Raw genomic sequence first — 13,522 nt, forward strand, 5'->3', positions numbered from 1 at the left:
CGGACCGGGGCACGAACCCGTGTCCCCTGCATCGGCAGGCGGACTCTCAACCACTGCGCCACCAGGGAAGACCGACATGCTTTTCTAATGACATGTTTTCTGCTTGCTCTGTAATGAAGTTGTCATAACCTGGTCCTTACATTAAAGATGTGTTTGCAGATTTGGGCCGAAATGCATAAAAATGCAATAGTAGTAGTTGTATTGAAGACAGATAATTCTATTTTGCAGTGTTGTGGAAACAGTATTTTATGATTAATCTTTGGAAGCTGAGTAGAAGTTGATTTGTTTTAAATTTGGAATGATATTTCTTTAATAGAATGTGAGAATAGTTTCTCATTAACATTTTAAGAATTTGGTTGCTAATATGAAAATTCAGATTTCTAAATTTAATTTTTTTTGGCAAGAGGCCATGATTCAGTTTCTTTTTAAACATTAAGAATTGGTGTAAACATTCACTGTAAATATTAAAAATTCTTATTAGTGCTGCCAGATGATAAATATCCAGAATTTCTGTTTTAACTTTTTACTCAGTAAGGGAATCTCATACATCATGAAAACTTTTTTACAATGGTAAGAAATCTTTGTTGTTTTTTCAGTAAGCTTTTCATGGAGGTATAAGGAGCAGAAAAGTGCAGGGATAAGTGTATACAGCTTGTTGAATTTTCACAAAGTGAACACATACAGCACCCGGATAGGATTCTCTGTGTCCTAGGAGTTCTCCTCTCCCCCCTCAAGTGCATAATACCCCTAGGGTAATCCTGGCCTGATTTCTAACATCATTTCTAACATCAACACCTGTGGGGTTTTTTGTTTTTTTGCTTGCTGGTTTTCTTCACTTTTCTGGTCTTTAAAAGTACTAATAAGGTAAAAGCTGTCAACTAGCTAAAATTAATATAACCAATATAGTCACATCAGGAGAAATAGAGGAAAAGGTACACTGCCAGTGATCCTACCACCCTATCAAAACCTCTCTCCAGCCCTTTTTACATGCATTTATTTTAATATAGTGTAATCAAAGGATTTATACACTGTTACTGTAAACTTTTTTCACTCAGCCTGTGGTAAGCATTTTTCATATTGTTGTGTTTTATTTATTGTAATATTTAAAGGCTGATGTCTCAAGTGTATATGTGTTTGAAATTCTGTCATTGAATTTTAGCTAGAAGTATTTGAAAAATTTGTATTTTTGATTGTCCACAGTGATTGGAGGGCCTCTGGCATTTAGTGGGTAAGTGTCAATAATTCATAAGGAAGTCTTACAGAAAGGAGAATTGTGGCATCCAGACAATCACTGGAGCCCTACTGAGAAACCCTGTTATACATTGTGTCAGTTAATATTTTCATCCATAAAGCTATATACTTTGTCCATGTTTTGCATTGTATCTTTTTTGGTAGATCCTCAAGGGATGTATATTAATATAATAAAGTATTGGACATGGTATTACCACATTGATTTTTTAAAAGATTGTGCAGTGCCATCAGCATGTTTAATGAAAAATAAGATAACCAGTTAGGGTCTAAGAAATTTAACTGGTGCTCAAAAAGTTGGTTCTGTGATTTCTCCATTAAACTCCCAGTGAGAAATTCTGATTTGTTTGAAAAGTGATTGTAGAAGGTTTTATATTTAAAGAAACAAAACAAAACTTGATTCAACAAATGAAGTCAAAGTAAAATCTGCTATATTTGAGTACTGTTACTTTCTTTAGAGGCATACATTTAGACCAAATGGAATATGAAACCCCTTTTAAAAATTAAAAGTGTAGGTCAGAGTTAAATTTGAAAATGATAATCCTATTTAATTTTTAAAAAAGTAAATGTTATTTAATAGCCTAGATATACTAGCGAGGAAGATCTAAATATAAGATTTGGTAATACACTGATTTATAAATCTGTAAATACACATTTGTTTGCTGAGATATCTGTATTTAGGCTTGCCACTGTATTATTTTAGCCTATAATATTCAAAATAAAAGTGTTAATGCCTCTCCTGAAAAGCTCATATGTGTTTACATTTTTTATAAAGTAAATACTGTGTTGCTCTTACTCTCTATTTTAAGGAAGGTAATTGGAGATGCTGATGAAAAAAATTGCTTATAGCACTAGGATCCATGCTCTTACTATAATGCTGTTCAGAGCAGATCAGCATCTTTTAACCAGTTTTTGGGCTTCTCAAATCTAAGTAGTGTGTGGTTTACTAACCAGGCTCACATTTCTTATTCCTGTGGATGTTTTAAATTTGAAATGATGTGGTTTTCAAGTAGGGATATTTGGAAATGTTTGTAGTTTTCAACAGTGATGATTTAGGTTTCCATCCTTTCACAAAAGGATCTGTCAATTTAGGAAATACAGTTTCAGTGATGGCTTGTCAGGTTCTTCAAGTGCTAAAAGAGAGTATTCTTGTTGAAATTGCTAGGGCTTTAGTAGCTTTAGTTGTAATCATAGATTTTTTTTTTGGTTGCAAAGGACAGAAACTGTTACCTAATCTAGCTCAAGAAGAGACATTATTAAAAGGAAGAGATTTCCCTGAGTAGAAGAATAAAGACTAGGCCTCATGGGACCTGGGACTGGGAACCAAAAGGGTATCAGCATCCAAGGCGACTATCTGCCTCTTCCTGTCAGGCTTTATTGTCAGCTCAGTTTGTTTCTGTGTATCTGCTCAATTTCTTTTCAGACCTATTCTGTACTCATGTGACATCTGGCCCAAGCCCTTACTCTAAGTGACTTTCAAGTTCATTTGGTCAGGCCACCCAAATTACAGGTTTCGGGTTAGTCAGTGAAATAAGCCCTTGTGTCATGTAGCTGATCAGTTGTGTCTGAAAGCTTGCAAGATCTGTTGAGGGTTTCATATAAGGAAACTGTGCTGAAAGTATATAAGATGTATTGGTAGAACATACAGGAGGGGGTACCTAGTCACTCTGATATTTTAAAATGGCTTTCCAGAAGACTTTGAAACTTGAGCCTTGAAGAAGAGTGGAATTACTGTTCAAAAAGGGAGTAAGAGAGCACTTCATAGCCAAATGAAACAACATGTACAAAGATGGCCCAGATGGTTCAGGATGTGTTCTGGGAACCACAAGTATTTTTATGCCTGGATTTTTTAAACGATGAAGCAAGAAGAGAAGGGTGTCTGAGGAAATTTAAGCAGTTGTATGACATGAAGAGATTTAGGGTTTAGAAAGATTACTCTAACAGCTTTTGTGGAAGATTGTTAATAAGGAGGAGTTGAGATTGGAGGCAGTGTGATTAGTTAGGAGCCATTGTAGTAATCCAGGTGAGAAATGATAAGGGCATGAATGAAGGCATTGATACTGAGAGTGTTGAAAGAATTAATGTGACAAATATTTGGGAGGCAGTCTTCATAGGATTTAAAGACCAATAGGATGAAAAAGAAGGAAGGGTCACGGATGGAAACAACCCCCAAATCTCAGTAGTTTGATAAAAACAAGATTATTTCTTATACTAAACTGGTGGGGTTGGAGACTCTACTTGTTGTAGTCACTCATTCTGGGATGAAGCTGATATATCAGACACCCATCTCTTTGATGTTGCTGGTCACTGTGGCAGAGAAAAAGAACCGAACAGTGGCCCTTAAGGCTACTGAATAGGAACACATGTCAATTATGCTCACATTTAATTGGCCAAAGCAAATTGCACAGCGACACCTAACTTCAAGGAAAAAAGAAATAGAATTTTATTACGTAGCCAGAAGGAGATTTGGAAATATTTGGTGAACAGTACTAATGATGGTCACATTAGCGACTTCCAGATTTCTGACTTAGATAATGTGGTAGTATCTTTAACTGAGATATGAAATTAGGACAAAGGGCAGGATTGGTGCAGAAGGAGGGTAATGAATTTAAGAATAAGTTCAGGGGTGGGTCCTGTGACTATCAACGTGCAGTATGCCAGCAGGCACTTGGATCTGGGAATCTAGAGATCTGGAGAGGCCTAAATTGGTGACTTGGTAATGTATAGGTGAGTTAAGTCTGGATGCAGATGTGTTTACCTCATGGCAAGTACAAGTGCTTGACTTACATGTTGAGTAGGGGGAGGTTGTTGGAGAGGACTGGCTTGAAGCCTGAATCAGATGGCCTTAGGCAGGAAAGAATTGAGTTGGGATGGGTGAGAAAGAGGTAGAGTTTTACTTTTATTTTTGCTACTTTAATTAGCCTGACTAGTTATGTTAATAATAATATATATAGTTTCAAGTTCTAAATGCAAATATATTTTATTATCTTAGTGTTTGGTTAATATCATAAATATATTTAGCCATTAGCAAGCTGGATATGTTGCTTATGTAATTTTTTAATTTAAAAAAATGAATATGGAATTACAAATTAAGTAGTACATTAAACTGGCTTTAAAATTCTTGATTAATTGAATAATTAAGGTTGCATGAGATTTGGAATTAGATGATTAGACTTTAAATCTCATCTTTGCCATTTACTAGGTCTAGGACAATGGTGAACTTCCTTGACCTGTTTTGTAAACTAAAGTAAATTATTGTTGCACAATGCGTATTTAGTATATTTCAAATGATCTTTTTTTAGTGTGAAAAATTTAATATTTTAAAGGATTGTACATTTATGTTAAACATTAGCTGTATATTTAGTGTCTTTTTTTACTTGCTAAAGACAATTACAGACTTTAATTGAACATAATTACGGGCAGGTTGACAAAATGATCCTTTATGAGGATAGTGTATTTTGGAATCTATTGTGGAAAAATTGCTTTCATCTGTGCTGTGTTTGGCTTCTTTTTCCTATAGTCCTGCCTAGATTAAATCTAGTAATACTTACAAGAGTCTTTGCTCTTTTGCATATAAAATATGTAAAATTTTGTTTGTAAAATTTTTGTCTGGAAAATCACAATGCTGCCTAGCCTGAAGTAGGCCAGTATATGCAAAAGACCTTAATTTTAATTCCAGGTTATCTGATTGTTTTTAAGACTGTTGTGAAGTTTTTAGTGATTTAAATGCCAGGAATCACATTAGGGAGGCTTGGAAGTAGTTAGAAAATTTGAAGTCTTGAGGATTGGGGCTTTTTTATGAAACGGGATTTTGCCTATTGATGATGATGCACTGATTGGACATCCTTGGGTTAAGTCAGCTATTTTCACATTTCACTCAGATTAAGAAGGCATTAATTTAAATTTCAGGTTTTTAACAAATAAGGCTATAGGCCTGCCTAGATTTGCCTTCAGTCGTTGCAGCAAATCACCATTAAAAGACTAAGTTGTGCTATTTCATGTCTTAATGATCCTTAGCAACAAAAATTACTGTCTTGATTGTAAGATTATGTAAAGATATAAGTAAGAAATTTTAAATGAAAATGACAAAACCAACCAAATGTTAATTAGTCCAATTGTTTTTCTTTTTATCTTGCAGCAACGCACCTCTTGCTTTTTCTTCCAAAGTATGTTATGTTAAGTTTCGTGATCCATCAAGTGTTGGCGTGGCCCAGCATCTAACTAACACGGTTTTTATTGACAGAGCTCTGATAGTTGTTCCTTGTGCAGAAGGTTAGTATCTCACATGTTTTTTTCAGTTATTTTAATCTCTGTCCTGTCTGTTACTACCATTGGCTTTCCTAGAAATTGGCAAGTAGATATGGTGTGTGTGTGTAAGAATGAAATTTGGAGGTGGAAAGGATTTTACGTAATAATAAAATAAAATGGTTAATTTATTACTTATGTATATTTGAGATTTTATAGCTAAACATTTAAAAATTTGTAAATTACTTGGCTTCTTTGGTTTGCTTTGACTTTCCCTATTCAGTTTGCAAGTTGTAAAGAAAGCTTTTTGAAATTAAAATATTAAATTGGTAGAGGACGTTTTTAAAAATGTGTAAATAAGTAAGCATTTGCCCCTGTGTATACCTATTAATGATATTACATAAATAAAAACAGTGTACACATTTCGCCAAATGGGGGTTAGGTAGTAATTATGTTTAAGAAAAATATTCATAATTTAAGCTGTAAAGTATCTTCTTAAGGTAATTTACCTTAATTGTTACTGAGACCATTATTTTACATTTAGTGTAATTTGCTGTGCAACTAGAATTTACTTCTAATTTTGCTGGCTTTTTTTTGCGGGGGAGGGAGGGGTGGTGGTGGTGGTGGTGATTAATAGAAGACAAATCATGGAAAGCAATTTTCCAAAGCCCCATTGAGGAAATAGTTGTTGAAGGTGGAAACAAGGCCAAAGTCCTTATAGTAATTCGTTATATTTTATGACATAACCTGCTTTAAGAGCTAATGCCTATTTTTTAAGTAACTTCTATTTGCAGAGCCATTCACATTCATTATACTAGGCTGTGCTGAATTTGACAGTTCTGGTGTGTAATTAACTTTTATTCAGAGCACTAACTATGACATGTGTACATGGATTTTAGAATTGGGTTATTATAATTTAAATGTCTTTAAAATATATTTTCACTGGTGGCTGGTGGTAACTGTTTTACAACATAAAAATTTTACCTGAAACAATTTAAGGAGCTTTCATATGTCATGTTTTAAAACTTTTTTTAGAAACCAGGCTCACATTAAAATACTGTATAATAAACAGTTTGCTGCACTTTCAAGGTTTTATGCATATTTCAGAATGCCTGTTCTGGGATGTCAAAAACATTAGTCAGATACAGTGAGTATTGCTCTGTTATCTTTGATGTCCCAGAATAGGACATTCTGGATTTTTTCAGATAAATTTGAAAGTATTTTTCCCATGTCTGGGGGTTAGAGTGGGGTAGGGAGAATAAAATAAATAATAATGAATATAATAGAATAAATAAAAAATGAATTAAAGTTAATTATTTGCTAAATCTATCTTTATTTACTAATCTGTAAGGGTCAGTGACCCCAAAATTGGAGAACAAGGTGAGAAAAGAGCTGGTAATGATTTAGTTCTGTATACCAAGTTCATACCAAGTAAACTGCATGGGAAAAAATAAATCAGGTAGAAGGTTTACTAAATGGGAGTGTTAATCGTATCAAAAAATTATGCCACCAGCAGCACAGTATCTTGTGTGATTTTAGCTTATTGAACTTGAAGGAAAAATTTTGTTAGTGTTGCTCTGTTGGAACCTTGCTATATTCCCATAAAATTTTTCATATATTGAGAAGTGACCATGGTTTGTCATAAATGTTCAAGATTATGGGCATGTAGAGGTTCCTTTTTTGTTTGTTTTACTTGATAGAAATAAATAAATGCACATTTATTATAATGGCTTTTGAATATTTTTAGTATTAACAAACAGACAAAATTTCGCTATTTTTGAATGTGAAAATTCAAGCATATTTTTATTCCAGTTTAGTTGTAAGTATATTAGAACACTAACCTATAAAATATTTTGTATTGGAAAAACATTCAGATACACGTTTCATTAAATACAACAAAAATGAACTTATAGAACCTGAAGAATGTCACAGTGAGCTGTTAAAAGATCTGATTATGCACTGCAAGCAAAGTAATAATGTATTGTTGTGTTAAAAAAGATAGCAAAGTGAGTTTGAAATAAATCAAAGGAAAGAGTTCCAGTGGAGTAAGTTCTGTAAGAGCAGATGTGCTGTGGTGCTGTAAGCAGTCTTCTGTTTACTTCACTGATTGTATTCTTTCCTTGATGTTATAGAAACAGCATTATGAAAGAAGTGAGAAAACCATAGAAAAAAATTGTAAGAAGTTTTTTTCAGTTTCTTTCAATTTGCTGTTTTTTTTTTAATGCAGACAGTAGTACTGTGAGATCCTAAGCCATTTAAGTAATGTTTGATGTGTAATAGTTTCGTACATATTAAGCATTAGCTGTTGTTAATAAAACATGCCACTTCAAAATAAAATATACTTTCATTATACTCGTCCAAATATGACCTCTTTTTGTTGTTGCGTGCATCTCAGATTTCTTTTTATTAATGTTAACACTTAGAAAAAGATAAGGTCAAACATAATAAGGGTGTCAGCCTAATCATCAGTCATAAGTTTATGTCCACATTTTCTGGTAGATGGATTTTGACTATTAATTTGGTTTTGTATGTTTTCTCTATGTGATATTTGTGCATTATTAGATGACTAGACTGGCCAAGGCAGACCTGTTACACTTGCCTGAGTTAGGCATTGTTTGCCATGCCACTAAACCTGCCGTCAAGTGAAACCTTCATTGGGGAAATGAGATCGGAGTCTGAACCGCAGAAGATGGACGCCCTGTCTCTGTTTTTTATTGTTTTACTTTAATTTCATTTCTTTTTCTTTATTTTGTCCCTTTTTTTTGTTTTTGTTTTTGTTTTTGTTTTGTTAAATCTCTTTCACTTTAACTTGTGAGCTGGTTTTCCAGTTCTTTGTAAATGGTATTCCATTAAGGGTTCATAACATTGCATTGCAAATTATATTGGGAGATGATTAATAGAGCTCATCCTTAACATAAAATAAATTTTCACAGTAAATTAGGATATGGTTTCATGAAGCTCAATGCTAGTCTTAATTGGTGTTTATAAACGGATCAGGTACATTTTGTTCCCAAAACACTAAAACACTGATGAGATTCTTAGGAACACATTTTGATCTCAGTGTAACATTTTTGCAGTTTTCTCCCAAGTCTGCATCTCTCATAAAGACCAACTGATAGCTTCTAATTTTCATCCTCCTCCCTTAGAATTTTAGGCATACAAAATCATCAAAGAAAATAAGTAAATTTCTTATAACATTCTGGGGGTAGAGGACAAGAGGAGACTTTTCACTTTTATGATATTTATTATAGAAAATAGCATTTCTTTGATTTGAAAACACTTTTAATTGCCTATATGGGGAATGGATATTTGAGAAACTGTTGAATACTTACACGTGTGTGTATTTTTTTGCTTGAATTTTTTTGTTGAAAAATGTTCAGAGATTACTAGTTACTAAATGGATTCTGAGATTAGGATGAGTGAGAGACATTGTTTTTTCTCTCAGTTGTCTTTGATGAGTACAGTTTGGGAAAAATGCTAACTGCTTATTTGTTTTATACTTTTATACACTCTGATAGTATTTGGAGGGTATATTTGGTAGAATTCTATCTTGGAAATTAAGCAATGGAACTTTTTTCTTAAAGTATCTTTAATGGTAATTAGAATAAGTAAAAAATATTGTGCTTTTAGTTAGACTTAATACTTATAATAGTTTATTATACTGTGAGAGACAGTGAGAGGCAGACAACCTCTTGATACTGTTTTTTTGTTTTTTTTTTTTTGCGGTACGCGGGCCTCTCACTGTTGTGGCCTCTCCCATTGCGGAGCACAGGCTCCGGACGCACAGGCCCAGCGGCCATGGCTCACGGGCCCAGCCGCTCCGCGGCACGTGGGATCCTCCCGGACCGGGGCACGAACCTGCGTCCCCTGAATCTGCAGGCGGACTCCCAACCCCTGCACCACCAGGGAAGCCCTCTTGATACTATTTTTAAGCCAACACTGAATGACTTTATTATGTTAAGTAATCAACTTTTGGCCTGTATTGAATACCCGTTTTGTTTGTGTGGTCTTTCATATGGATAGTTTTGCTTATTTAATGGACAGGTAATATTAAATTGGGGACATTACTAGATTGGAATGCTTTATTAGTTTTTTAGGTGCATAAATTAGGGTAGTGAAGCATAGGGTTTGTACCTTAGGACCTCAGTTGACTTATCAAGATGTGTACAGGTTTTACAAATATTTAAAAAATAATACTTATTTTTAACAGATAAAGCAGGTGTGATAGTGATGTAAATAGTATATGTGAGTATACAGATAAATGTCTTAATGCTAGTAACTAATAAATGCAAAATAAATTATTGTTATTTGATGTCTTCAGTAAGGCCTTCCCGCCTTTTAATCTTTATGCATGTTAAAATCAGTGCTTATGCAGAATTTACTGAAATAATAAAATGACTTTGTTTTTGACATTAGTAAATTAAGGTAATGTAGACTTAGATGTTGCAAAGCTTAGAAATAAGTAGGCATTTGCTAAAGCTAATAAAATGTAATTTTTGTATTTCTATAAATAAGGTGTAACGACTACTTGAAGCAAGTTTTAAAATTCGTCTTGAATTCCATCCATGTTTAGAAATATATTCAGATAATTTTTTTAGAGATTTATCCCTGCACATGTGGTTGTGTTAAGTAGAATTTTCACCACTGAAACCCCACATGGTGCTTTTTTGAAAATTTACTCCATATGCTATTTTCAATTTGGCGTGAATTTGTACTTTAAATTACTTTTGAAGAATTCATAATGGAAACGTGTAGCCAAATACCACATAATTATGAGTAGTTCTGAAATTACTATACGAAGTCAACTTTTTAGAAATTTTCTTTTTGGGAAGGTTGAGAGAAAGGACCAGAAAAAATGTGTGAAAGTAGCAGTCCTTATCAAAATTAATTGATTAGAATTCAGTAATTAAATGTGGCAAATTGATAGACTTAATTCAGAGTAAATTTTCATTTTTCTAGTCGTAGGGATTTCTTTTTCTTAGTGTCTAGGATTATTTTAATCTTACTGTTGTTGTTGTTATTAGGCACTTAGGATGCTTATAAGCAAGACATTTAGGCATTAACCACCCCTCTTCAGATAAGTATACAGAAATCGGTTCTAAAAGTCAGTAATTTAAGAAGTTTCCTGAGACTAGGGAACTTTTTTTTGTTAGTCATTTTCAAAAATGTTAGCAGTTTCCCAAGGCATATTCTTTGGAACTGGATTCTTTCAGTCATCTCTGTCATTGTTGGTGAGATGCCTTATTAACTGAATGGGTGTAGGCTTCCTTTCCAATTGAAGCTGATTACATGTGGTAGGCTTTTTTTCTGTCTACTTGAAATTAAATGGGATCTTTTGGAAGGTTATCAAAATTGTTTGCATCACAAGTAGGTAGTTTCAATTAACAGGATAGGGACACTCAGGAACAGATTTCAATTCGCACATATTTGTTTTTTTCTTTTTCTTTTTTTTGACTAATTTGGTTATTTGCCATTTCTGGGGATTAAACTTTAAAAAATGTTCTTCTTTTCTGTATCTGATGTTCTGTGTGCTATTAGTGATGCAGCCAACACGAACGGTTGTCATGTGTAACACAACTTTCGATCACCGCGAAAACACCGTCCTGGGAAAGCGTCCATGCTTGATATCGTTTGGTTCATGAACATTAAGTTTCCAGTACAGGTGACCCATAGCTCAAAGTGTTAAATAATTGTCTACATTATTCAGTTTTTAAAATAATATTCCATTAATGAGATTGTTAGTCTTTGAAGTTTTGCTCACTTTTATTTTTCCTAGTAGAGCAGGGTAAAAGGAAAGACTTAAGTTCTTATTTATTTCTTTATACGGATCTGATAGATAGATTCATTTATTATTATTATTTTTTAAGTGCAAGGGTAATTGTAAAATCATAGTATAAAGTTTGTGTGGTGTTTCTGCTTTCTGTAATGTTTGGAACTTGCCTCTGCAGGTAAAATCCCAGAGGAAGCCAAAGCTCTCTCTCTATTGGCTCCTGCTCCAACCATGACAAGTCTGATGCCTGGTGCAGGCTTGCTTCCCATACCGACTCCAAATCCCTTAACTACAGTAAGTATGATACACCCTCTTCTAAAGGGAGTGATCATTTAACTGTGTAATTGGTTGAATAAAGAGCTTAGAAAGTTTTTTTTTTTTTTTTAAGAGCTTAGAAAGCTATTTCTATTTTAAGTATTTGTGTTTTTAAATGGAGAGGATTCGAAATGTCTGCTTAATTTTTTCCCCATGTTACTGACTTGAACTGCCTTTTGGAATTGCTTATGAAGTAATTGGGGATTCATTTAAATTTGAGAACTGAAATATATTATTCATTAGAAAATCAGTTATTGAAATTCAGCATTTTAGATAGCATAGGGAATTGGACAATCTAGGTAACTATTTCCCAGTTAAGGAGGACTAAATCCATTTGAAAAATATGAAATAATTTACACCATTGGTAATGGGAAAAATATCTCAGAGAAGCATTTGTCTGATTCTGAGAAAATGTAACATGGTAAAAACATGGCAAAAATAGTTTTCATTAGCAGAATTAAATAGTAATTTAATGCCTCATTTGTGATTTCCAAGTGGCGTCAAAAAAAGATTTGCTGTTACTGGGTTCTTGGTTTATATAAAAGATTCTGGTCATTTATTTTAAATAAGAGTCATTTTTCTTCAAAAATAAACCCAAGACAAATACAGAACTCATATTAATGGAAAGATGTGTTTTACTTTGTGGTACTGGGTTCTTAGGGAGTGAAACAGTAAACTTTATGATCATAGTTTATCCAAGTTATAAAAGTGGTTTTTGAAACTTGGAAGTGCAAAATTTTAGGATTTTCACACAGCACTGTTCTGCGGGAGACCTGTATTGTGATCCATGGGAGGAAAATGCATTTTATTTTTTATTTATTTTTTATTTTATTTTAACATCTTTATTGGCGTATAATTGCTTTACAATGTTGTGTTAGTTTCTGCTGTATAACAAAGTTGTGTTAGTTTCTGCTGAATCAGCTATACATATACATATATCCCCATATCTCCTCCCTCTTGCATCTCCCTCCCACCCTCCCTAGCCTACCCCTGTAGGTGGTCACAAAGCACGGAGCTTATCTCCCTGTGCTATGCGTCTGCTTCCCACTAGCTATCTGTTTTACATTTGGTAGTGTATATATGTCCATGCCACTTTCTCACTGTCCTAGCTTACCCTTCCCCCTCCCCATGTCCTCAAGTCCATTATTTACGTCTGCCTCTTTATTCCTGACCTGCCCGTAGGTTCTACAGAACCGTTTTTTTTTTAGATTCCATGTATATGTGTTAGCATACGGTATTTGTTTTTCGGTTTCTGATTTACTTCACTCTGTATGACAGACTCTAGGTCCATCCACCTCACTACAAATAACTCAATTTCGTTTCTTTTTATGGCTGAGTAATATTCCATTGTATATGTGTGCTCCATCTTCTTAATCCATTCATCTGTCGATGGACACTTAGGTTACTTCCATGTCCTTGCTACTGTTAATAGTGCTGCAGTGAACATTGTGGTACATGACTCTGAATTATGGTTTTCCCAGGGTATATGTCCAGTAGTAGGATTGCTGGGTTGTATGGTAGTTCTGTTTTTAGTTTTTTAAGGAACCTCCATACTGTTCTCCATAGTGGCTGTATCAATTTACATTCCCACCAACAGTGCAAGAGGGATCCCTTTTCTCCACACCCTCTCCAGCATTTATTGTTTGTAGATTTTTTTGACGATGGCCATTCTAACTGGTGTGGGGTGATACCGCATTGTAGTTTTGATTTGCATTTCTCTGATGATAAGTGATGTAGAGCATCCTTTCATGTGTTTGTTGGCAATCTGTATATCTTCTTTGGAGAAATGTCTGTTTAGGTCTTCTGCCCATTTTTGGTTTGGGTTGTTTGTTATTTTGATATTGAGCTGCATGAGCTGCTTGTATATTTTGGAGATTAATCCTTTGTCAGTTACTTCGTTTGCAAATATTTTCTCCCATTCTGAGGGTTGTCTTGTCATCTTGT

General features: G+C 34.1%; 1 protein-coding gene across 5 annotated transcripts in view; it reads left to right on the forward strand.

Annotated features, from left to right (window-relative positions):
* SREK1 (splicing regulatory glutamic acid and lysine rich protein 1) overlaps positions 1-13,522 on the forward strand; it is a 54,840-nt gene that overhangs the window by 2,800 nt on the left and 38,518 nt on the right. For 3 of the 5 annotated variants that reach the window (XM_028492946.2, XM_007103281.4, XM_007103280.4), the window contains exons 2-3: positions 5,387-5,520; positions 11,442-11,557. In XM_028492946.2, the coding sequence (XP_028348747.1) occupies positions 5,387-5,520; positions 11,442-11,557 (250 nt within the window). Of the gene's footprint in view, positions 1-5,386; positions 5,521-8,061; positions 11,156-11,441; positions 11,558-13,522 lie in introns of those variants that run through there. The other 2 variants (XM_007103282.4, XM_055086599.1) reach the window with 1 other exon arrangement.

This window comes from Physeter macrocephalus, chromosome 8, assembly GCF_002837175.3.
Source record: "Physeter macrocephalus isolate SW-GA chromosome 8, ASM283717v5, whole genome shotgun sequence".
NCBI lineage: Eukaryota > Metazoa > Chordata > Mammalia > Artiodactyla > Physeteridae > Physeter > Physeter macrocephalus.